The sequence below is a fragment of the Stigmatopora argus genome, chromosome 4 (genome assembly GCF_051989625.1).
Source record: "Stigmatopora argus isolate UIUO_Sarg chromosome 4, RoL_Sarg_1.0, whole genome shotgun sequence".
Taxonomy (NCBI): domain Eukaryota; kingdom Metazoa; phylum Chordata; class Actinopteri; order Syngnathiformes; family Syngnathidae; genus Stigmatopora; species Stigmatopora argus.
This window is the reverse complement of record NC_135390.1, coordinates 17,928,779-17,953,869: the sequence shown is the minus strand read 5'-3', so window position 1 is coordinate 17,953,869 and position 25,091 is coordinate 17,928,779. Positions and strand designations below refer to the sequence as shown.

The following is a 25,091-nucleotide window of genomic DNA, read 5'->3' as shown; positions in this document are numbered from 1 at the left end:
ATAAATGCTTGTTTATTTAATTATTAGATATTATTAAAGGGTGTTTTTCCTCACTTGTTTATTATCCAGGGCGTACGAATCCCTGTTTTGAACCCGATCTTGAACATGAGCCATGTTTAAATATTTGAATCGAACCCTCGACCCCAGAACTGCGAGGCCGACGATCTAACCACTGATCCTCTGGGCTGCCTGTTTGGTGACATCTTAGAATCTTAAAAAAACGCTGGTGATTCGGTCTTAAATTTATGTAACAAAAACAGCGAGGAAAAAAGTTACTTATGTTTACTTATTTGCATAAATATTGCCTAAATTCCTTCCTTTGCAGCCAAGCCAGACGCGTCCTCTAGTGTTGAGTGTTTGTTACCACATTTTCTTAATTTAGTAGTTGAACGATGCTCTGGAACCAGGATTAGTATTATTTGCTAAACTGCTGAGTGGACGTTTTCTTTTTGAGTGATTTTTTTTGTCAAAATATATTTCTAATTTTGTATTTCTTTTCCTTTTCTCATTTTCCCTTTTCTTTTTCCGTTCTTATTGGTGGAGTTTTGTTTTTTCAAACGGACCAATGACCGACAACTATTAGCCTTTAACAATTGGATGATTGGGCGTCTGCTAATGACGTTTAAGACCCCACGTTCTGATTGGTTAAATTCAAACAACCGACCTCACTGTCGTGATCCGATTGGCCCATCCTGTCAGGTTAACCGTGCAACGTATTTTTGTTCCTGTGTCAACGAAAAAGGGGGAAAACAGCAGCTAGTGGGACCCCAGGAAGTTTCCGTTAAATATTTATTTTATTCCCACGTTAGCGGAAAGGCTGTATCCTGTAATTTAAACCACGCCGTTTTTGAAGAACTCATTTTTAAGATGGTAAGACACGTCAACGTTTGCTTGTACGGCTAGCCGGAGTTAGCTGTTAGCTTGTTTCGGTGTTTCTTCGTCGCTAGGCGTCGAATATACCTCCCCCAAAGTCTTCCTAAAACACAATTAATGGCGTCTTTCAAATGTTCTGACGAGTTGGAATTTGTTTTGGTGTGCCGATCGGTCAAGGGTGATAAACTCACTAATTGTGATTCGTGTTTGATGAGGCTAGCGTAACCACCGTGACGTCAATTTAAAACCCAATCTGATGTATCCTGGCCCTTTCAAAGACTTAATATTAACCATCGACTTTCTTTTCTTCGTAAAATACACTATATTTGTGTATTCAAACGTATTAAAAGGTCACACGAATCCTCCATTTGGTCAATTGAAATGCACCCGTTACTATAAATTACCACACCTGTGTCAATTGTTTTTTTTTTTGAAGAATTCGATTTATTAGTTTCCCTTTTCTTTTCCAGAGAGCAATTATTGTTTTGTAACTCTCCTTTATTAACACTTACTCCATGAGACTAAAAATAGCAGGTTTTGTTCATGTTTAATGGTAAAAACAGCAAAATCCAATATTTTCTAATGCAGTTTAATGGTAAAAACAGCAAATTCCAATATTTTCTAATGCAGTAAATCCCCCCCCCCCCCGTTTATCACAGGGGAAATGTTTCTATAGCAAAATAATTTAAAATTTTGACACCTGTTCCACGTGCAAACCAAACAATACATTGATCGATCAGGCCGCTACCAAATCTATCGAAGTCTTGAAGCAAAGCTGTTTTTTTTGCCAATGGTGCAACAACAACAATCAATTTAACTCCTTTTTTTTTTCTTCCCCCAGAACTCCAATGTGGAGAATTTACCCCCTCATGTTCTTCGCCTGGTGTACAAAGAAGTTTCCGCTTTAGCTGCAGACCCACCAGAAGGTATCAAGATCTACCCCAGCGACGAAGACATAACCGAACTTCACACGGCCATCGAAGGACCCGGTAAGAGGCCGCGTCGCTGCCAACCTCTCCCGGTTAAGCGGCTTGGACGTCTATTGCCATCAATGGCAGCCAATGAGTTCAAACCTCACCCCACCCCGTCGTACCCCGGTCTTTACTGTCCTGCCTTTTCAATGCGGGCTGAGACCGATCGCAGTAAAAGTTGAATTATTCACACATGCTCTGTTTACACTTTGGCAGAGGGTACGCCGTTCGTCGGCGGCGTTTTCCGAATGCGCCTGGTCCTCGGGAAGGACTTCCCCGCCGTTCCACCCAAAGGGTATTTCCTGACCAAGATTTTCCACCCCAACGTGGGCCACAAAGGAGAGATCTGCGTCAACGTTTTGAAGAGGGATTGGAAGGCGGAACTGGGGCTCAGGCACGTTTTGCTGGTGAGTACGTGCGTTCTGATGTTTTTTTTTTTAGGTAAATACAAACTCGGCGTACCGCTGCGATTTGGTAGACGGGCACTGACAGAGTTGTAGAAGCAGTTAGAGGGAAAATGCTAAGTAAAAATAGTTTTAATAAATTACCCAAAAAAATGGGGGTAAATTTTAAAAACAATTTATTTTTTATTACTAACCAACAGTGCACATTATAGATATGCAGAGCTGCCAACTCCTTCAGAATTTCAGGTGTACCAATTTTTTTTGGGGAAGCAACTATTTTGGAAAAGATCCATATTTCCAATTTAAATGCCTTGAAATTCACACTATTGCTACGGCTTCCACCATCATACTAACGGATTTGATTCAACTGCACTGTAAACAGGATGAATTCGGTAATACGAGTGCATTGTCAATCATCATTTAAAAAATATATATATGGAATTTGCGCTGATCGCATTCACTCCTGATGAAAATATAAAACTCCTGAAAAGGGGTCGACGCACGTTGGCAGCTCTGGATATGGTTTTCTGAGGGCATTATAATTCCCGGCATTATAATTCCCGACTTCCCAAACAATAAATCGTCAGCTTTCAGTAATCAAATGAATCGACGATGCATTCAAGACGTTGTTAACCTTTAAATCTTATATGTATCCCCTTTTTTGGAGCCTGTCCATACCAAAAATGTTTTTCTTTTTTATTAGTTTTCCAGTTTTTCAGAAAAAAGTAAATTCCCTTTTTAAAATATACAGTATTTTCTTGCATATACGTCGTATTTGTCGCTAAAAAAATGATGCCTGAATCGAGGGTACGGCTTATATGCGCACAAATTAGATTTGACATGGACGAAACTGCCAGGTGACAAAAACAAAACGCCATAACGCAAGACAATGTGGCCATTACAGTCCTTTATTTCAAAATAGAGAAAAGATAAACAGCTAAAATGCTAAACAAAGTTTATTTTGATGTCTAGGAATGAAATTCTAGAAAATAAACATATTTTGCATAAAACATGAAAAAACTCACTTGTGCCTGCCTTTGCTCGCTCCGGGCGCCGCCATCTTACCTAGACCGCTACGGAAACACTTCCTAGTTGTACTGCTCACGTGACTTCCTTTTTAAATTTAACTTCTTTATGATAAAATACCCAAATAATGTGCAATCCAGCAGAGGATCATTTCGATTCATACAGTATCTCAGAAATACCACTTGGCGATTTTTCTTACGATTTTTCCCTTCAAAGTAAGACATTTGTACTCCCTAATAAAACAAAGATTATACAGGTGAAAATCGTGAATTAGGGGGCGGCTTATACGCGAGAAATCGTAAAATTCAACGGTTTTAAGGCAATTTGTACGTGTTATACACTGAGGCGGCTAATATGCGAGAAAATACAGTGTATATATACTTTTTAAATAAAAAATAATAATTAAATATTCATTCTCAACACATTATTTTTACGCTTTTACGAAAAAAAGTGAAAGCAAAAAGCAGCAAAATTCTCAGATTTTTTTTTTGCAGTACTTACGACTACGAAAATGTTATTCAGAATTTATTTTAAGGTCGAACGTGACGTCGAGACACGCGATTGGATGTTAATTTTGATACCCTTGTATTTTTTAGCGATATGGATGCTATTTTCTAACTGGCAATGTCCCTCCCCCTCGCAGACCATCAAATGTCTCCTCATCCATCCCAACCCGGAGTCGGCCCTCAACGAGGAAGCGGGTCGCCTGCTCCTGGAGAACTATACGGAATACGAAGCCCGCGCCCGTCTCCTCACGGAAATCCACGCCATGACGGGACCCGCCGGCTCCTCGGGGGCCTCGTCGGAAGCCAACGACGGACCCCAGCCCAAGAAACATGCGGGCGACCTGGCCAAGAGGACGGGAGGCGGAGCCAATGGCGGCGGCGTGGTCTTGCCTGCCGTGCCCGCCGCTCTAGGAAATGGCGCCAGCAGTAGTAGCTCCATCAATAACATAGCGGTAAAAAAGAAAGCGGATAAAAAGCGCGCCTTGAGGCGACTTTAATGCTTTTTATTCAAGCTTTTCAGTGTGTTTGACTGCGTGCGTGAGGAAGAGTGTAAATAAAGATATGAGTTGTTTTAAGGTGCTTGATCACCATTCATTTACGACAAGGAAAAAGTAGCATTTTCCCCTTATCGTACATTTTGAAGGCCCTTTAAAGTGAGTAAAAGATGCTTTTCAGGGAGAAAATTATTTTTTCTTTATTAAATTTCATATATAAAAAAGAAATCTTCTGTCACACACTTAGAAAACGTTCATATACACATATTGTACAATTTTAAACAGCTGCATAGTTGAGCATTTGAACTTTTAACAAACATTTTTTTCCTTACTGGAGTATCAGGGCCACAAAGGAAAAACAATACAGGATGTTCCAAAATGTTTGACCCCATTTCATAGGCTAATCATTTTGAGAATTTTCGTCGGGATGACTTCAAATTTTCACAGCTTGTTTAAAAATGTTTGAAGTTTTTGTGTGTAACATTTGGCATTTCTATCTTTTCAGGTTAAGAAATGCGGCTGACTTCAAAAGAAAAGGCATCTTGCGTGTAAGAGTGCTCAGATTCAATCACCCAAGCAAGTAAGTACACATTTTGCAAAGAAGACACCAACTACAAAACAAATTAGGACTTGGCACCAGGAAAAGAACTGCAAGGTGAGTTTCCACACTTGCTCTTCTGAGGGCTACGCATGAAGGAGGCTTCACCAACCTGCTCCACTGTCTCAAAATAATTGGCTTACAAAATGGGCTCAAACATTTTGGAACACATGCACTTAACTGGTAAAAGTTGACTTTTGCTAAAATTATAAGTGCTCCTCAAAATATTGGATATTAGTAGAGCAGGTTGGTGAGGCCTTGCTGCGTTGTCCTTGGAAGAAGAAGTGTGGAAACTCGCATTCCAGCCTTTTTCCACAAATGTTGGCTGCCAAGTCCTAATTTGTTTGGTAGTGGGTGTCTTTTCTGCAAAATTTCTACTTACTTGCCTGGGTGACTGAGTCCGAGCACGCTAACAGGCAAAATGCCTTTTCTTTTGAAGTGAGATGCATTTCTTAACCTGAAAAGAAATAAATGCCAAATGTTGCACACAAAAACTTGAAACGTTTAAGGTCATCCCGTCGAAAATTGTCAAAATTATTGGCCTGTGATATGGCGTCAAATATTTTGGAACACCCTGTAGACTAGAGAAAAGTCATATTCACAAGAATAAAATAATCTTATGAGAAAATGTGATACTATGGAATGTGGCAAAGCTAAATTGTAATTTGACAACTTTAACCTTAAATGCAGTCTTATGACTTTTCTCATAATTGGTTAAGCTGGCCATAAAACTTTTAAAAATAGTTTCAGGGAGTTTAGGTGTAAATGCGTGAAGTTCCACGTCCCAAAAGTTCCATTTTGGAAAAATTCCACGTGATTTCAGATCGATCCTAGCGTCTATTTCGCAAAAGTCTCAAATGAGAGAAACTCAAGTCTGCCCCTGATGGTGAGTAAGGTAGCCCTCTGTTTTACAAGAGCGCCCCCCGCGGGTGGTCATACATCTCACTCAACGTCTGGAATTTGGGCCCCCAGCGTGCCAGGCGCTCCCGCGGCACGTGGCCGTCGCGCTCGTCGTCGCTCCCGAGCGAGCTGAGGCTCCCCGCCGGCGTCCCGGCGCCCTCGTCCCGCCAGATGTGGAAGGCGTCCTCCGGCAGGGCGGCGTCGTCGCGATCGGCTTCCCGCACGATGCGCTCCACGTAGCTTTTGAAGTGGGCGTGCGAGCGAGGCGAGGAGTGAGGAGCCTGTGTGCGGAGGCGCGCTTGCGGCACGCTCAGGTAGGGGGCGCCGTGGGGAGCCACTTCCTCCTGCGAGCCCGGGGACGACTTGATGAGCGGCGCCGTGGTGCACGAGGACGACTGGGACAGACTGCAGCGCAGCGGACGCTTCAATTCCGTCATGTCGTAAGCTTTCTGGAATGGGAAAGGTGATTGGACGCCGGTCCCAGGGGGGATTGGTCGCCGGTCGCCACCCATTACCTGATCCTGCTCTCCGCCGCCTTCCTCGTTGTAGTTGAGGATGTTCTCCCGGACATCTTCCCAGCTTTGGCGCTCGGCCGGGATGTGGTAGACGCCACGCTTGCGGAATTTGTTGCGGCTGCCTTTTTGGTTCCACACTGTCACCGCCACTAAAACCGCTATGTATGGAAAAAAAAATGGGTGGGGGCAATTGTTTTCAACGAGAAGGTTTTTCTGGATGAAATGGAAACATTGTGACTTCTTGACAATCCTGAAAACCAAATAAAACCTTAATGAATATAAGTTATTTTCTTTTTAAACAAAAAATGCTTTACTACATGGTCTTTTTTAAAATTTAAATTCCTTAATATAGATGGTCTTTTTTTTTTAAACAAAAAATGTTTTACTACATGGTCTTTTTAAATTTAAATGCCTTAATATAGCTGGCCTTTTTTAAAATGCCTTACTATACATGGTCATTGTTTTTAACGAAATGAAACCTTACTATACACGGTCATTGTTTTTAACAAAATGAAACCTTACTGTGCATGGTATGTTTTTAACAAAATGAAGCCTTACTATACATGGTATGTACAAAAAATGTCCAATTATACATGGTATTTTTTAACGAAATAAAACCTTACTTTACGTGGTCTTTTTTTAACGAAATAAAGCCTTACCATACATAGTCTTTTTTTTAAAGTAAAAAAGCCTTACTATACTATGTCGCTTTTTACGAAAAAAGCCTTACTATACATACTATGGCGTTTTTTTCAAGAAAAAGCCTTACTATGTCGTTTTTTTTTTTTAGGAAAAAAAGCCTTACTAAACTATGTCGTTATTTTAGGAAAACAAGCCTTACTATACTATGTTGTTTTTTACGAAAAAAAAGCCTCACTATACTATGTCGTTTTTTGAAGAAAAAAAGGCTTACTATACTATGTCGTTTTTTTAAAGAAAAAAAGCCTTACTATACCATGTCGTTTTTTTACGAAAAAAAGCCTTACTATACTATGTCGTTTTTTTACGAAAAAAAAGCCTTACTATACTATGTTGTTTTTTACGAAAAAAAGCCTTACTATACTATGTCGGTTTTTTACGAAAAAAAGCCTTACTATACTATGTCGTTTTTTTAAGAAAAAAAGCCTTACTATACTATGTCGTTTTTTACGAAAAAAAGCCTTACTATACTATGTCGTTTTTTACAAAAAAAAGCCTTACTATACTAAGTCGTTTTTTACGAAAAAGAAGCCTTACTATACTATGTCGTTTTTTTACGAAAAAAAAGCCTTACTATACTATGTCGTTTTTTTAACGAAAGAAAGTCTTACTATACTATGTTGTTTTTTACGAAAAAAAGCCTTACTATACTATGTCGTTTTTTTAAGAAAAAAAGCCTTACTATACTATGTCGTTTTTTACGAAAAAAGCCTCACTATACTATGTCGTTTTTTGAAGAAAAAAAGGCTAACTAATACTATGTCGTTTTTTAAAGAAAAAAAGGCTAACTAATACTATGTCGTTTTTTAAAGAAAAAAAGCCTTACTATACCATGTCGTTTGTTACGAAAAAAAGCCTTACTATACTATGTCGATTTTTTACGAAAAAAAAGCCTTACTATACTATGTCGTTTTTTACGAAAAAAAGTCTTACTATACTATGTTGTTTTTTACGAAAAAAAAGCCTTACTATACTATGTCGGTTTTTGAAGAAAAAAAGCCTTACTATACTATGTCGTTTTTTTAAGAAAAAAAGCCTTACTATACTATGTCGTTTTTTTACGAAAAAAAAGCCTTACTATACTATGTCGTTTTTTTACGAAAAAAAAGCCTTACTATACTATGTCGTTTTTTACGAAAAAAAGCCTTACTATACTATGTCGTTTTTTTACGAAAAAAAAGCCTTACTATACTGTCGTTTTTTTAACGAAAGAAAGTCTTACTATACTATGTTGTTTTTTACGAAAAAAAGCCTTACTACACTGTGTCGTTTTTTTACGAAAAAAAAAGCCTTACTATACTATGTCGTTTTTTTAACGAAAAAAAGCCTTACTATACTATGTCGTTTTTTACGAAAAAAAAGCCTTACTATACTATGTCGTTTTTTTTAAGAAAAAAAGCCTTACTATACTATGTCATTTTTTACGAAAAATGCCTCACTATACTATGTCGTTTTTTGAAGAAAAAAAGGCTAACTAATACTATGTCGTTTTTTAAAGAAAAAAAGCCTTACTATACCATGTCGTTTGTTACGAAAAAAAGCCTTACTATACTATGTCGTTTTTTTACGAAAAAAAGCCTTACTATACTATGTCGTTTTTTTTAACGAAAGAAAGTCTTACTATACTATGTTGTTTTTTACGAAAAAAAGCCTTACTATACTATGTCGGTTTTTGAAGAAAAAAAGCCTTACTATACTATGTCGTTTTTTTACGAAAAAAAAGCCTTACTATACTATGTCGTTTTTTTAACGAAAGAAAGTCTTACTATACTATGTTGTTTTTTACGAAAAAAAGCCTTACTATACTATGTCGTTTTTTTACGAAAAAAAAGCCTTTCTATACTATGTCGTTTTTTTTAACGAAAGAAAGTCTTACTATACTATGTTGTTTTTTACGAAAAAAAAAGCCTTACTATACTATGTCGGTTTTTGAAGAAAAAAAGCCTTACTATACTATGTCATTTTTTTAAGAAAAAAAGCCTTACTATACTATGTCGTTTTTTTACGAAAAAAAAGCCTTACTATACTATGTCGTTTTTTTACGAATAAAAAGCCTTACTATACTATGTCGTTTTTTTTACGAAAAAAAAGCCTTACTATACTATGTCGTTTTTTTAAAGAAAGAAAGTCTTACTATACTATGTTGTTTTTTTACGAAAAAAAAGCCTTACTATACTATGTCGTTTTTTTACGAAAAAAAAGCATTGCTATACTATGTCGTTTTTTTACGAAAAAAAAAGCCTTACTATATTATGTCGTTTTTTACGAAAAAAGCCTTACTATACTATGTCGTTTTTTTACGAAAAAAAAGCCTTACTATACTATGTCGTTTTTTAAGGGAAAAAAAGCCTTACTATACTATGTAGTTTTTTACGAAAAAAAAAGCCTTACTATACTATGCCGATTTTTACGAGAAAAAAAAGCCTTACTATACTATGTCGTTTTTTAGGAAAAAAAGCCTTACTATACTATGTCGTTTTTTTTTGGAAAAATAGCCTTACTATACTATGTCGTTTTTTCCAAAAGCCTTACTATACTATGTCGTTTTTTAGGGGAAAAAAGCCTTACTATACTATGTCGTTTTTTACGAAAAAAGCCTTACTATACTATGTCGTTTCTTACGAAAAAAAGCCTTACTATACTATGTCGTTTTTTTAAGGGAAAAAAAGCCTTACTATACTATGTCGTTTTTTACGAAAAAAAAGCCTTATGAGTAAACTACATAGTATATACTACATAGTATAGTAAGGCTTTTTTCATAAAAAATGACATAGTATAGTAAGGCTTTTTTTTCTAAAAAACGACATAGTATAGTAAGGCTTTTTTTTCTCGTAAAAAACGGCATAGTATAGTAAGGCTTTTTTTTCGTAAAAAACGACATAGTATAGTAAGGCTTTTTTTCCCTTAAAAAAACGACATAGTATAGTAAGGCTTTTTTTCTTCAAAAACCGACATAGTATAGTAAGGCTTTTTTTCGTAAGAAACGACATACTATAGTAAGGCTTTTTTCGTAAAAAATGACATAGTATAGTAAGGCTTTTTTCCCCTAAAAAACGACATAGTATAGTAAGGCTTTTGGAAAAAAACGACATAGTATAGTAAGGCTATTTTTCCCAAAAAAAACGACATAGTATAGTAAGGCTTTTTTTTCGAAAAAAACGACATAGTATAGTAAGGCTTTTTTCGTAAAAAACGACATAGTATAGTAAGGCTTTTTTTCTTCAAAAACCGACATAGTATAGTAAGGCTTTTTTTTTCGTAAGAAACGACATAGTATAGTAAGGCTTTTTTCGTAAAAAACGACATAGTATAGTAAGGCTTTTTTCCCCTAAAAAACGACATAGTATAGTAAGGCTTTTGGAAAAAAACGACATAGTATAGTAAGGCTTTTTTTCCCAAAAAAACAACATAGTATATATAGTAAGGCTATTTTTCCCCCAAAAAACGACATAGTATAGTAAGGCTTTTTTTTCCTAAAAAACGACATAGTATAGTAAGGCTTTTTTTCCTAAAAAACGACATAGTATAGTAAGGCTTTTTTTTCTCGTAAAAAACGACATAGTATAGTAAGGCTTTTGGAAAAAAACGACATAGTATAGTAAGGCTATTTTTCAAAAAAAAAACGACATAGTATAGTAAGGCTTTTTTTTCGTAAAAAGCGACATAGTATAGTAAGGCTTTTTTCGTAAAAAACGACATAGTATAGTAAGGCTTTTTTCTTCAAAAACCGACATAGTATAGTAAGGCTTTTTTTCGTAAGAAACGACATAGTATAGTAAGGCTTTTTTCGTAAAAAAACGACATAGTATAGTAAGGCTTTTTTCCCCTAAAAAACGACATAGTATAGTAAGGCTTTTGGAAAAACACGACATAGTATAGTAAGGCTTTTTTTCCTAAAAAAACAACATAGTATATATAGTAAGGCTATTTTTCCTAAAAAAAAACGACATAGTATAGTAAGGCTTTTTTTCCTAAAAAACGACATAGTATAGTAAGGCTTTTTTTCCCCAAAAAACGACATAGTATAGTAAGGCTTTTTTTTTCTCGTAAAAAACGGCATAGTATAGTAAGGCTTTTTTTTTCGTAAAAAACGACATAGTATAGTAAGGCTTTTTTTCCCTTAAAAAAACGACATAGTATATAGTAAGGCTTTTTTTCTTCAAAAACCGACATAGTATAGTAAGGCTTTTTTTCGTAAGAAACGACATAGTATAGTAAGGCTTTTTTCGTAAAAAAACGACATAGTATAGTAAGGCTTTTTTCCCCTAAAAAACGACATAGTCTAGTAAGGCTTTTGGAAAAATACGACATAGGCTATTTTTCCTAAAAAAAACGACATAGTATAGTAAGGCTTTTTTCCTAAAAAACGACATAGTATAGTAAGGCTTTTTTTCCCCAAAAAACGACATAGTATAGTAAGGCTTTTTTTTCTCGTAAAAAACGGCATAGTATAGTAAGGCTTTTTTTTGTAAAAAACGACATAGTATAGTAAGGCTTTTTTTCCCTTAAAAAAACGACATAGTATAGTAAGGCTTTTTTTCTTCAAAAACCGACATAGTATAGTAAGGCTTTTTTTCGTAAGAAACGCCATAGTATAGTAAGGCTTTTCCCCCTAAAAAACGACATAGTATAGTAAGGCTTTTCCCCCTAAAAAACGACATAGTATAGTAAGGCTTTTGGAAAAAAACGACATAGTATAGTAAGGCTTTTTTTCCTAAAAAAACAACATAGTATTTATAGTAAGGCTATTTTTCCCCCAAAAAAACGACATAGTATAGTAAGGCTTTTTTTCCTAAAAAACGACATAGTATAGTAAGGCTTTTGGAAAAACACGACATAGTATAGTAAGGCTTTTTTTCCTAAAAAAACAACATAGTATATATAGTAAGGCTATTTTTCCTAAAAAAAAACGACATAGTATAGTAAGGCTTTTTTTCCTAAAAAACGACATAGTATAGTAAGGCTTTTTTTCCCCAAAAAACGACATAGTATAGTAAGGCTTTTTTTTTCTCGTAAAAAACGGCATAGTATAGTAAGGCTTTTTTTTCGTAAAAAACGACATAGTATAGTAAGGCTTTTTTTCCCTTAAAAAAACGACATAGTATATAGTAAGGCTTTTTTTCTTCAAAAACCGACATAGTATAGTAAGGCTTTTTTTCGTAAGAAACGACATAGTATAGTAAGGCTTTTTTCGTAAAAAAACGACATAGTATAGTAAGGCTTTTTTCCCCTAAAAAACGACATAGTCTAGTAAGGCTTTTGGAAAAATACGACATAGGCTATTTTTCCTAAAAAAAACGACATAGTATAGTAAGGCTTTTTTCCTAAAAAACGACATAGTATAGTAAGGCTTTTTTTCCCCAAAAAACGACATAGTATAGTAAGGCTTTTTTTTCTCGTAAAAAACGGCATAGTATAGTAAGGCTTTTTTTCGTAAAAAACGACATAGTATAGTAAGGCTTTTTTTCCCTTAAAAAAACGACATAGTATAGTAAGGCTTTTTTTCTTCAAAAACCGACATAGTATAGTAAGGCTTTTTTTCGTAAGAAACGCCATAGTATAGTAAGGCTTTTCCCCCTAAAAAACGACATAGTATAGTAAGGCTTTTCCCCCTAAAAAACGACATAGTATAGTAAGGCTTTTGGAAAAAAACGACATAGTATAGTAAGGCTTTTTTTCCTAAAAAAACAACATAGTATTTATAGTAAGGCTATTTTTCCCCCAAAAAAACGACATAGTATAGTAAGGCTTTTTTTCCTAAAAAACGACATAGTATAGTAAGGCTTTTTTTTCTCGTAAAAAACGGCATAGTATAGTAAGGCTTTTTTTTCGTAAAAAACGACATAGTATAGTAAGGCTTTTTTCCCCTAAAAAACGACATAGTATAGTAAGGCTTTTGGAAAAAAACGACATAGTATAGTAAGGCTATTTTTCCTAAAAAAAACGACATAGTATAGCAAGGCTTTTTTTCCTAAAAAACGACATAGTATAGTAAGGCTTTTTTTCCCCAAAAAACGACATAGTGTAGTAAGGCTTTTTTTTCTCGTAAAAAACGGCATAGTATAGTAAGGCTTTTTTTTCTCGTAAAAAACGGCATAGTATAGTAAGGCTTTTTTTTCGTAAAAAACGACATAGTATAGTTAGGCTTTTTAAAAAAAAAAAACGACATAGTATAGTAAGGCTTTTTTTCTTCAAAAACCGACATAGTATAGTAAGGCTTTTTTTCGTAAGAAACGACATAGTATAGTAAGGCTTTTGGAAAAAAACGACATAGTATAGTAAGGCTTTTTTTCCTAAAAAAACAACATAGTATTTATAGTAAGGCTATTTTTCCTAAAAAAAACGACATAGTATAGTAAGGCTTTTTTTTTCTCGTAAAAAACGACATAGTATAGTAAGGCTTTTTTCCCCTAAAAAACGACATAGTATAGTAAGGCTTTTTTTCCTAAAAAACGACATGGTATAGTAAGGCTTTTTTTCCTAAAAAACGACATAGTATAGTAAGGCTTTTTTTTCTCGTAAAAAACGGCATAGTATAGTAAGGCTTTTTTTTCGTAAAAAACGACATAGTATAGTTAGGCTTTTTTTTTAAAAAAACGACATAGTATAGTAAGGCTTTTTTTCTTCAAAAACCGACATAGTATAGTAAGGCTTTTTTTCGTAAGAAACGACATAGTATAGTAAGGCTTTTTTCGTAAAAAACGACATAGTATAGTAAGGCTTTTGGAAAAAAACGACATAGTATAGTAAGGCTTTTTTTCCTAAAAAAACAACATAGTATATATAGTAAGGCTATTTTTCCCCTAAAAAAACAACATAGTATATATAGTAAGGCTATTTTCCCCCCAAAAAACGACATAGTATAGTAAGGCTTTTTTTCCTAAAAAACGACATGGTATAGTAAGGCTTTTTTTCCTAAAAAACGACATAGTATAGTAAGGCTTTTTTTTCTCGTAAAAAACGGCATAGTATAGCAAGGCTTTTTTTCCTAAAAAACGACATAGTATAGTAAGGCTTTTTTCCCCCAAAAAACGACATAGTGTAGTAAGGCTTTTTTTTCTCGTAAAAATCGGCATAGTATAGTAAGGCTTTTTTTTCCTCGTAAAAAACGGCATAGTATAGTAAGGCTTTTTTTTCGTAAAAAACGACATAGTATAGTTAGGCTTTTTTAAAAAAAAAAACGACATAGTATAGTAAGGCTTTTTTTCTTCAAAAACCGACATAGTATAGTAAGGCTTTTTTTCGTAAGAAACGACATAGTATAGTAAGGCTTTTTTCGTAAAAAACGACATAGTATAGTAAGGCTTTTGGAAAAAAAACGACATAGTATAGTAAGGCTTTTTTTCCTAAAAAAACAACATAGTATATATAGTAAGGCTATTTTTCCTAAAAAAAAACGACATAGTATAGTAAGGCTTTTTTTTTCTCGTAAAAAACGGCATAGTATAGTAAGGCTTTTTTTTCGTAAAAAACGACATAGTATAGTAAGGCTTTTTTCCCCTAAAAAACGACATAGTATAGTAAGGCTTTTGGAAAAAAACGACATAGTATAGTAAGGCTATTTTTCCTAAAAAAAAACGACATAGTATAGCAAGGCTTTTTTTCCTAAAAAACGACATAGTATAGTAAGGCTTTTTTTCCCCAAAAAACGACATAGTGTAGTAAGGCTTTTTTTTCTCGTAAAAAACGGCATAGTATAGTAAGGCTTTTTTTTCTCGTAAAAAACGGCATAGTATAGTAAGGCTTTTTTTTCGTAAAAAACGACATAGTATAGTTAGGCTTTTTTTTAAAAAAAACGACATAGTATAGTAAGGCCTTTTTTCTTCAAAAACCGACATAGTATAGTAAGGCTTTTTTTTCGTAAGAAACGACATAGTATAGTAAGGCTTTTTTCGTAAAAAACGACATAGTATAGTAAGGCTTTTGGAAAAAAACGACATAGTATAGTAAGGCTTTTTTTCCTAAAAAAACAACATAGTATATATAGTAAGGCTATTTTTCCTAAAAAAAAACGACATAGTATAGTAAGGCTTTTTTTTTCTCGTAAAAAACGGCATAGTATAGTAAGGCTTTTTTTTCGTAAAAAACGACATAGTATAGTAAGGCTTTTTTCCCCTAAAAAACGACATAGTATAGTAAGGCTTTTGGAAAAAAACGACATAGTATAGTAAGGCTATTTTTCCTAAAAAAAACGACATAGTATAGCAAGGCTTTTTTTCCTAAAAAACGACATAGTATAGTAAGGCTTTTTTTCCCCAAAAAACGACAGTGTAGTAAGGCTTTTTTTTCTCATAAAAAACGGCATAGTATAGTAAGGCTTTTTTTTCTCGTAAAAAACGGCATAGTATAGTAAGGCTTTTTTTTCGTAAAAAACGACATAGTATAGTTAGGCTTTTTTAAAAAAAAAACGACATAGTATAGTAAGGCTTTTTTTCTTCAAAAACCGACATAGTATAGTAAGGCTTTTTTTCGTAAGAAACGACATAGTATAGTAAGGCTTTTTTCGTAAAAAACGACATAGTATAGTAAGGCTTTTGGAAAAAAACGACATAGTATAGTAAGGCTTTTTTTCCTAAAAAAACAACATAGTATTTATAGTAAGGCTATTTTTCCTAAAAAAAAACGACATAGTATAGTAAGGCTTTTTTTTTCTCGTAAAAAACGACATAGTATAGTAAGGCTTTTTTCCCCTAAAAAACGACATAGTATAGTAAGGCTTTTGGAAAAAAACGACATAGTATAGTAAGGCTATTTTTCCTAAAAAAAAGACATAGTATAGCAAGGCTTTTTTTCCTAAAAAACGACATAGTATAGTAAGGCTTTTTTTCCCCAAAAAACGACAGTGTAGTAAGGCTTTTTTTTCTCGTAAAAAACGGCATAGTATAGTAAGGCTTTTTTTTCTCGTAAAAAACGGCATAGTATAGTAAGGCTTTTTTTTCGTAAAAAACGACATAGTATAGTTAGGCTTTTTTAAAAAAAAAACGACATAGTATAGTAAGGCTTTTTTTCTTCAAAAAACGACATAGTATAGTAAGGCTTTTTTTCGTAAGAAACGACATAGTATAGTAAGGCTTTTTTCGTAAAAAACGACATAGTATAGTAAGGCTTTTGGAAAAAAACGACATAGTATAGTAAGGCTTTTTTTCCTAAAAAAACAACATAGTATTTATAGTAAGGCTATTTTTCCTAAAAAAAAACGACATAGTATAGTAAGGCTTTTTTTTTCTCGTAAAAAACGACATAGTATAGTAAGGCTTTTTTCCCCTAAAAAACGACATAGTATAGTAAGGCTTTTGGAAAAAAACGACATAGTATAGTAAGGCTATTTTTCCTAAAAAAAAGACATAGTATAGCAAGGCTTTTTTTCCTAAAAAACGACATAGTATAGTAAGGCTTTTTTTCCCCAAAAAACGACATAGTGTAGTAAGGCTTTTTTTTCTCGTAAAAAACGGCATAGTATAGTAAGGCTTTTTTTTCTCGTAAAAAACGGCATAGTATAGTAAGGCTTTTTTTTCGTAAAAAACGACATAGTATAGTTAGGCTTTTTTTTAAAAAAAACGACATAGTATAGTAAGGCTTTTTTTCTTCAAAAACCGACATAGTATAGTAAGGCTTTTTTTCGTAAGAAACGACATAGTATAGTAAGGCTTTTTTTCGTAAAAAACGACATAGTATAGTAAGGCTTTTGGAAAAAAACGACATAGTATAGTAAGGCTTTTTTTCCTACAAAAACAACATAGTATATATAGTAAGGCTATTTTTCCCCTAAAAAAACAACATAGTATATATAGTAAGGCTATTTTTCCCCCAAAAAAACGACATAGTATAGTAAGGCTTTTTTTCCTAAAAAACGACATGGTATAGTAAGGCTTTTTTTCCTAAAAAACGACATAGTATAGTAAGGCTTTTTTTTTCTCGTAAAAAACGGCATAGTATAGTAAGGCTTTTTTTTCGTAAAAAACGACATAGTATAGTTAGGCTTTTTTTAAAAAAAAACGACATAGTATAGTAAGGCTTTTTTTCTTCAAAAACCGACATAGTATAGTAAGGCTTTTTTTCGTAAGAAACGACATAGTATAGTAAGGCTTTTTTCGTAAAAAACGACATAGTATAGTAAGGCTTTTGGAAAAAAATGACATAGTGTAGTAAGGCTTTTTTTCCTAAAAAAACAACATAGTATTTATAGTAAGGCTATTTTTCCTAAAAAAAAACGACATAGTATAGTAAGGCTTTTTTTTTCTCGTAAAAAACGACATAGTATAGTAAGGCTTTTTTCCCCTAAAAAACGACATAGTATAGTAAGGCTTTTGGAAAAAAACGACATAGTATAGTAAGGCTATTTTTCCTAAAAAAAAGACATAGTATAGCAAGGCTTTTTTTCCTAAAAAACGACATAGTATAGTAAGGCTTTTTTTCCCCAAAAAACGACATAGTGTAGTAAGGCTTTTTTTTCTCGTAAAAAACGGCATAGTATAGTAAGGCTTTTTTTTCTCGTAAAAAACGGCATAGTATAGTAAGGCTTTTTTTTCGTAAAAAACGACATAGTATAGTTAGGCTTTTTTTTTTAAAAAAACGACATAGTATAGTAAGGCTTTTTTTCTTCAAAAACCGACATAGTATAGTAAGGCTTTTTTTCGTAAGAAACGACATAGTATAGTAAGGCTTTTTTTCGTAAAAAACGACATAGTATAGTAAGGCTTTTGGAAAAAAACGACATAGTATAGTAAGGCTTTTTTTCCTAAAAAAACAACATAGTATATATAGTAAGGCTATTTTTCCCCTAAAAAAACAACATAGTATATATAGTAAGGCTATTTTTCCCCCAAAAAAACGACATAGTATAGTAAGGCTTTTTTTCCTAAAAAACGACATGGTATAGTAAGGCTTTTTTTCCTAAAAAACGACATAGTATAGTAAGGCTTTTTTTTTCTCGTAAAAAACGGCATAGTATAGTAAGGCTTTTTTTTCGTAAAAAACGACATAGTATAGTTAGGCTTTTTTAAAAAAAAAACGACATAGTATAGTAAGGCTTTTTTTCTTCAAAAACCGACATAGTATAGTAAGGCTTTTTTTCGTAAGAAACGACATAGTATAGTAAGGCTTTTTTCGTAAAAAACGACATAGTATAGTAAGGCTTTTGGAAAAAAACGACATAGTATAGTAAGGCTTTTTTTCCTAAAAAAACAACATAGTATATATAGTAAGGCTATTTTTCCTAAAAAAAAAACGACATAGTATAGTAAGGCTTTTTTTCATAAAAATTGACATAGTATGTCGTTTTTTATGAAAAAAAGCCTTACTATACATGGTCTTTTTTTAACGAAATGAAGCCTTACTATACATGGTCTTTTTTTAACGAAATGAAGCCTTACTATACATGGTCTTTTTTTAAACAAAAATGCCTTACTATACAAGGTCTGTTTTTTTTTAATAAAAATGCCTTACTATAGAAAATGCAAAATGGCACTAACCGAAGAAGACGAGCAGACACATGCTGATGGCCAGGATGGAGCTGGGGCTGAGGGCTGCCAATCTGCGGCCACGGTACTGGCCCAGCTCGCAGCGCCGCCCGCGGAAGCCCGGCGGGCAGCGGCAGCGGAATCCTGAGGCCGATAGCGCCTGGCACGCGCCGCCGTTGCGACACGACGCCGCCCCGCACGGGGACGGCGCACAGCGCCGCCCGCCCACCTCCTCCTCCTCCGCCGCCACCGCCACTTGACCATCGGGGCACCTGATGGCAAATGTGATCAGGCTTTAAAAAATCACCTGGACTCACATTTAAAATTTCTCATAAATATTTGAAAATTGAAAACAAAGTTTCTCCCCCGCCAGTTCCCATAGTTGGCAGGGATAGGCTCCGGCACCCCCCGCGACCCTTGTGAAGAGAAGCAATTTGCAAAATGAAGATAGAATTACATTTAAAATCTCTCTATAAAAAAAAAACGCTTGTTGACGTCCATCCAGCAGACGAATGAACAAATGTTAGCTTTTCCTTCGCTGCCAACCCTCCCACTTCATACGGATTGGACGTCTATCGCCGTCAATGGCAGCCAGCTTAGTTCATCCTTAAAAATTCATTGGGTCGGAGTAACGTTAGGTGAGTTTCACCTGCACTCATGTTTCCTCCACAGGTCAACGCAGCGAAGCGGCTCGGGGCAGGGCTGATCCCGGCAGGCGTCGCTGGAGCACCCCGGGGTGACGCCCCGCCTCTCCAGGACGTCCACCGACTCGCCATCGGCGCCATCCAACGGGAGCGCCCGGCCGTTGAGACGAACGTCGCGCAGGCAACCTGAACACACACGAGTTGAAACTCCAATGAATTTGGTGAACATTCATTTGTCATTGGACATCTTGCAGCTAATCACTTGACAAGTTAGTCCCCACAAAATGTTCAAAAACAAACAGGAAGTGACCCAAAATCAACAGGAAGTGCCATAAATGAAACCAAACCATTGTAAGTGGGGGGGACTTTTTTCTCGTAAAAAAACGACATAGTATAGTAAGGCTTTTTTCGTAAAAAATGACATAGTATAGTAAGGCCTTTTTTCTTTAAAAAAACGACATAGTATAGTAAGCTTTAAAAAAAAAAACCCGACATAGTATAGTAAGGCTTTTTTTCTTAAAAAAAACCACATAGTATAGTTTTTTTTCCGTAAAAAACGACATAGTAAAGCTTTTTTTTCTCGTAAAAAACGAAATAGAATAGTAAGGCTTTTTTCATAAAAAAACGACAGTATAGTAAGGCTTTTTTTCTTTTAAAAAACGTCATAGTATAGTAAGGCTTTTTTCCGTAAAAAACGACATAGTATAGTAAGGCTTTTTTTCGTTAAAAAACGACATAGTATAGTAAAGCTTTTTTTTGGTAAAAAACGACAAAAAACCTTACTATAGTTTGTCGTTTTTTACAAAAAAAGCCTTACTATACTATGTTGTTTTTTTACAAAAAAAACTTACTATACTGTCGTTTTTTATTTAAAAAAGCCTTACTATACTATGTCGTTTTTTACGAAAAAAAAACCTTACTATACTGTCGTTTTTTAACGAAAAAAAGCTCAAATCAACAGGAAGTGACCACCATAATCCCCCCCAAAAACACGAGCTTTTACGTCGGTTAATTAGCAAAGCCATCGACGGCGGTGTATGTTCGAGCCGTGCTCACCGTGAAAGGCTCCGCCCCCCACGGTGACCCCGGCGGGGTCCAGGGTCATCCGGCGGCTATTCCCCAGGCGGGCCCAGACCTCCCGTTCCCCGCCGCCCCGCTCCAGCTTCAAGGTGAAGAGGTTGTCGCGGCGACTGAGGCTGACCGGCACCCACTGGCCCACGTCCACGCGCGGGCCCGTTAGCCGGAGCGCCTGGGCGCCGTCGCCCAGGTGCGCCCGCACCGACAGAAAACCCTCGGCGATCTATAGCGGGAAGAAAGCGCCGGGTTAGCGACGGGTTCTTGCTCGTCCGAAGCTTTTTTGATTTCTCGGCGCACCTCCAGCACCACGTAGTGGTGGGCTTCTCGGGACGTGACGGACAGCAAAGTGCCGGACGCGGCGCGGGTGCGCAGGAGCATCTGGACGTCGGTGCGCCGGCCGTCTCCCATGGCGCCTCCCACGTGGAACCTCAGCACGCTCTCCGAGTCCAAAGAGAACTCTGGAACCACTGCGAGGAGAAGGAGGAGGAGCAGGACAGCTTTGAACGATCGCCACCAGATGGCGCAAACCCAACTTTTACATCAGGCAAGCTAATGGCTAATAAATAAAAACAAACAGGAAACGCAGTCAAACAAATGCTAGAAAACATAATGGCACACATCACACAAAAAATAACACACAAAAACTAACAGGCACGCACAAATACATGCACAACAACTGCACATGACACAACAAAAACACGATACACAATAAAAACACACATTTAAATATACATATCAACAATAGTACACAACACAATAAAAACACAATTCGACACACAAACAAGTATACAACAACAATTGCACAACACACAACAAAAACACAATTCGACACACATTTAAATATACAACAATTGCACACCACACAATAAAAAACATAAGACAACAAAAATACAATTTGACAAACACACACACACACACTTAAACATACAACAACAATTACACATCACACAACAAAAACACAATTCGACACATTTAAATACACAACAATTGCACACCACACAATTAAAAAAAACATGATAACAACAAAAACACAATTCGACACACACTTAAACATATAACAACAATTGCAAATCACACAATAAAAAACATAACACAACAAAAATATAATTTGACAAACACACACACACTTAAACATACAACAACAATTACACATCACACAACAAAAACACAATTCGACACACATTTAAATATACAACAATTGTACACCACACAATAAAAAAAAAACATGATAACAACAAAAACACAATTCGACACACACACACACTTTAACATACAACCACAATTGCACACCACACAATAAAAACACACTTTTTTTCGGGCAACCCCTCACCTGCGTCGCATTTGTGCCCGGCGCGTCCCGGTTGGCATTCGCAGCTGAAGGCCCCCCAGTCGGCCAGGCAGGACGCGTGGATCCCGCAGGAGGGCCCGGCCGCCGTCACGCAGGCGCCGTCCGTGGAGGCGCAACCCGGACGGCTGTCCCGGCTTTCGCCCGCTCGCTCCAGGTCGTACGCCTAGAAGGCGGGCGAAGGGTTGGCCGGGGTGTCGGCGGGACGGGTGGCCGCGCCCCCTCGACGGCTGTACCTGCGTGTCCAGCCGCAGGTTCCGCAGGCAGCCTCTGAACCCGGGGTAGCGGGGTCCGTGTGTGGTGGGCTTGACGCCCCCCAGCTGCAGCGGCTGATGCACGTTGAGGAACCTGAAGCGCAAATACGCGGTCAGCGGTCATCCGCCGAGCCGTCGCGGGTGTCGTGGACGTTGCCCGCCACTCACCTGTCGTTTCCCGGCGTTTGCCCCGCGACCCTGCAAGCCGATTCGTCCGCTTCTCCAGAGTCCGGCGTGCTTACCGGTGCCCCCGAGCACAGATCCAGAACCAGCTGCACCGCCTAAAGCGCACATTCGTCAGGTTAAAGTAAATTTATTTAGTTTGTTATTAAAATAAAAAAATGAAATAAAGACAATGAATTTAGCAATAATAATCAAAAACTACTATTTTTTTCTATATAATTATTTAACATTTAGCAACTTTTGTATTAAAAGAGGACGGCCCGGTGGACTAAGTGGTTAGTCAGCCTCACAGCTGTGGGGACCTGGGTTCAAATCCAGGTCATGTCCACCTGTGTGGAGATTGCATGTTCTCCCCGGGACCGCGTGGGTTTCCTCCGGGTGTTCCGCTTTCCTCCCATATTCCAAAAACATGCATGGTAGGCTGATTGCACACTCTAAATCACGTGTGAAAGAGGTGGCCCGGGGGCCAAATCTGGCCCGCCGCATCATTTTGTGTGGCCCGGGAAAGTAAATGATGACTGCCAACTTTCTGTTTTAGGATCAAATTAAAATGAGGAGTATAGATGTATATTAAATTTCCGGATTTTACCCCTTTTAAATCAATAATTGTCATTTATTAATCAATTTTTTCTGTTTTTAGTTCAAAAATCATTCTGTAAAATCTAAAAATATATATCAAAAAAGCTAAAAATAAACATTGTTTTAGATCTATAAAAAAATGAATATTCAGGGCTTTTAATCCAGTTCATAAAAAAATATCTAAATATTATATCTAAAATGGTCCGGCCCACGTGAAATCAAGTTGACGTTAAAGCGGCCCGCGAACCAACCCGAGTCTGACACCCCTGCTCTAAATTGTCCCTAGCTATGAGCAATTGGTTGTTTGTATTATCGTGCCCTGCGATTGGCTGCCCACCAATTCAGGGTGTCAGCTGGGATAGGCTCCAGCACCCCCGCGAGCCTAATGAGGATAAAGTGGTTCAGAAAAAAAATCTTATGTATTCCTCCAAATCTTTATGTATATTGGTCAAATGTAAATGAAGTTTAGTTGAAGTTTAAGTCAACTTGATTTGAAAGCCAGTCCAAATTGATGGCACGTCCACTTCCTACCTTTCCGTCGTCGATGACGTCCAATCGATGCCAGCGACGGTCGGCCACGTTGGTTTGGGGCGGCAGCTCCAAGGTGAGTGTTCCCGACCCGTGGTCGACCTTCAGGACCGGACTGCCGTTCTTCAACTCTGTGGTAGTTTATTTTTCCACGTGTTAATTTCACAAACAAACACCAGGGGGCGGCAAACAACTCCAAATTTCAATAAGGGCCGCCGCGTCAGTTGCCAATTTCCATTTCAAAAACAACCAATCAATCCATTTTTCCGTCACCCATCGACCGTCATTAACGACAAAAGCTCTTGGGCGATCGATGAGGCGGCCATATTTGATTTCCCCGCAAGCCGGCTTAATTACGTCACGTTAACCGGTTACGCAAGACGTGTCTGGGAAAAAGGCCGGGGGCGGAGCCAATTCGATAACGACGCACGACGACCGCCGGGAACTGACGTTTACGTCCCATGATGCTCTTTGTTTGCCGACTGGCCGCGTTGATCCGGTAGCGAGGGGAACAAGACGATCGGCGTTTTGTAAGTTTGCCGAACACAAAAGAAGCCAAAAACATAGCAAGAATAAATCAATTAGCATAAATATGCATACTTTACGGAACAATACGACATTGTATTTGTAATGTCAACAATATTACTATGTTTTTATTCTTGTAAATGCTGCACTATTGACTTTTGTTATATGATAATTTTGTCTCATAATACTCTGTATACAATAAATTGAAATTGCGTAACATTACGATTGTAAACTAAAAACTCTTGATATTCCTACTTTATTCTCATGATAGTAAATTTTTACCCTCGAAATATTCCCACATCATTTTTTGCCATTTTAAAACGTATATCTTGTGACATTATGACATCAATCTCGTCATACGCTGACCCTTTTCCACGTAATATTCCCACTTGTAATATTGTGACTATTCTCCGAGGGTCACTCTCTTTATTTTTTCCGCGCGGCCCTCAACGGAGTAGACGTACTCACCGATGGAAATGAAGTCTCGGGGCTGGCCCGGGTGGGCAGCGCCCGCCAGCGGCCCGTCGTAGAGGAGCAGCCCGTCACCTGCCTCGGTCAGGAAGTCCAGGGAAATGTGGCTTTGGAAGCACGGCGTCAGCGGGGGGAACCAGGCGTAACCTTCGCCGCCAAAACTGCGCTTGGTTTGCTGGCACTCGGGTCCGTCCAACATGGGCGGACACTCGCACCTGAAACGCATCAAAGTGCTAATTAACTCCAGAGACACAAGCGTCATCGGCCAATCAGATTGGCGTCGAAAAAAGATTCATGTAAATATAAATATTATATTTATAGAGAATGATAAATATTTGTCTTTTAAAATAAATTTTTTTTCCCATTTAAATAATGTTTATAGACCAGAATGAAAATGAAAAAAAAAAAAAAAAAACAGAATATGAACTGTATTTTCTTTTTAAAAATGAAAATAATATTAATAACAGAATATGAAATGTATTTTCTTTTTTAAAAAATGAAGAAAAAAAAATAACAACAGAATATGAAATGTATTTTCTTTAAAAAAAGATAAAAATAATAATAATAACAGAATATTAACTGTATTTTCTTTAACAAAAATAATAATAATAACCTAATCTTAACTGTATTTTCTTAAAAAAAATGAAAAAAAAAAACAGAATATTAACTGTATTTTCTTTTTTTTAAATGAAATTAATAATAATTGCAGAATATTAACTGTATTTTCTTTAATAAAAAAGAAAACATTAATAATAATAATAACAGAATCTAATTGTATTTTCTTAATAAAATAAAATTAAAGCTGCACTGATACTTTTTTGGGGGCTACCAATATTGATTACAATATTACTTTTATATAATTTTTTTAAATAAAAAAACTGAAGGAATCATCTGATGGTGTACTGCTAGGAATTTAAAAAAATTCATAGGCAATATATATATATAATACTAAATTTATAAACCTGAATATATTGTGCTTTAGAAGTTATTTGTATCTGTATCATTTATTTTATCACGGCGTGGTCAGTCATTGCTTAACT

General features: G+C 36.3%; 2 protein-coding genes across 3 annotated transcripts in view; one reads left to right on the top strand and one right to left on the bottom strand.

Annotated features, from left to right (window-relative positions):
- The first annotated feature begins 666 nt into the window (after positions 1 to 666).
- ube2s (ubiquitin-conjugating enzyme E2S) lies at positions 667 to 4,359 on the top strand. Of its 2 annotated transcripts, none has more exons than XM_077599742.1 (4): positions 667 to 870; positions 1,715 to 1,862; positions 2,061 to 2,251; positions 3,918 to 4,359. In XM_077599742.1, exons 1-4 carry the CDS (start codon positions 868 to 870, stop codon positions 4,275 to 4,277), a joined length of 702 nt encoding a protein of 233 aa, XP_077455868.1. In that variant the 5' UTR covers positions 667 to 867; the 3' UTR covers positions 4,278 to 4,359. The 2 variants fall into 2 exon arrangements, with proteins under 2 accessions (XP_077455868.1, XP_077455869.1); XM_077599743.1 differs by lacking the exon at positions 667 to 870 and adding an exon at positions 1,299 to 1,426.
- An 86-nt stretch (positions 4,360 to 4,445) lies between these two features.
- The window catches only part of LOC144073712 (neural-cadherin), a 94,348-nt gene continuing 73,702 nt past the window's right edge, over positions 4,446 to 25,091 (bottom strand). Inside the window, exons 24-34 of the mRNA XM_077599746.1 lie at positions 24,049 to 24,266; positions 23,059 to 23,186; positions 21,934 to 22,046; positions 21,748 to 21,859; positions 21,497 to 21,677; positions 20,464 to 20,633; positions 20,146 to 20,389; positions 19,095 to 19,275; positions 18,458 to 18,717; positions 6,288 to 6,445; positions 4,446 to 6,221 (exon numbers count right to left, since the gene is read on the bottom strand). Coding sequence (XP_077455872.1) covers positions 5,781 to 6,221; positions 6,288 to 6,445; positions 18,458 to 18,717; positions 19,095 to 19,275; positions 20,146 to 20,389; positions 20,464 to 20,633; positions 21,497 to 21,677; positions 21,748 to 21,859; positions 21,934 to 22,046; positions 23,059 to 23,186; positions 24,049 to 24,266 — 2,206 coding nt within the window. The 3' untranslated portion in view covers positions 4,446 to 5,780. The remainder of the gene's footprint in view (positions 6,222 to 6,287; positions 6,446 to 18,457; positions 18,718 to 19,094; positions 19,276 to 20,145; positions 20,390 to 20,463; positions 20,634 to 21,496; positions 21,678 to 21,747; positions 21,860 to 21,933; positions 22,047 to 23,058; positions 23,187 to 24,048; positions 24,267 to 25,091) is intronic.

Excerpts from the sequence above, each read along its gene's own strand:
- ube2s (XM_077599742.1), top strand. Across the intron at positions 1,863-2,060 it reads CACGGCCATCGAAGGACCCG|AGGGTACGCCGTTCGTCGGC; the intron begins GTAAGAGGCCGC and ends ACACTTTGGCAG. Across the intron at positions 2,252-3,917 it reads GGCTCAGGCACGTTTTGCTG|ACCATCAAATGTCTCCTCAT; the intron begins GTGAGTACGTGC and ends TCCCCCTCGCAG.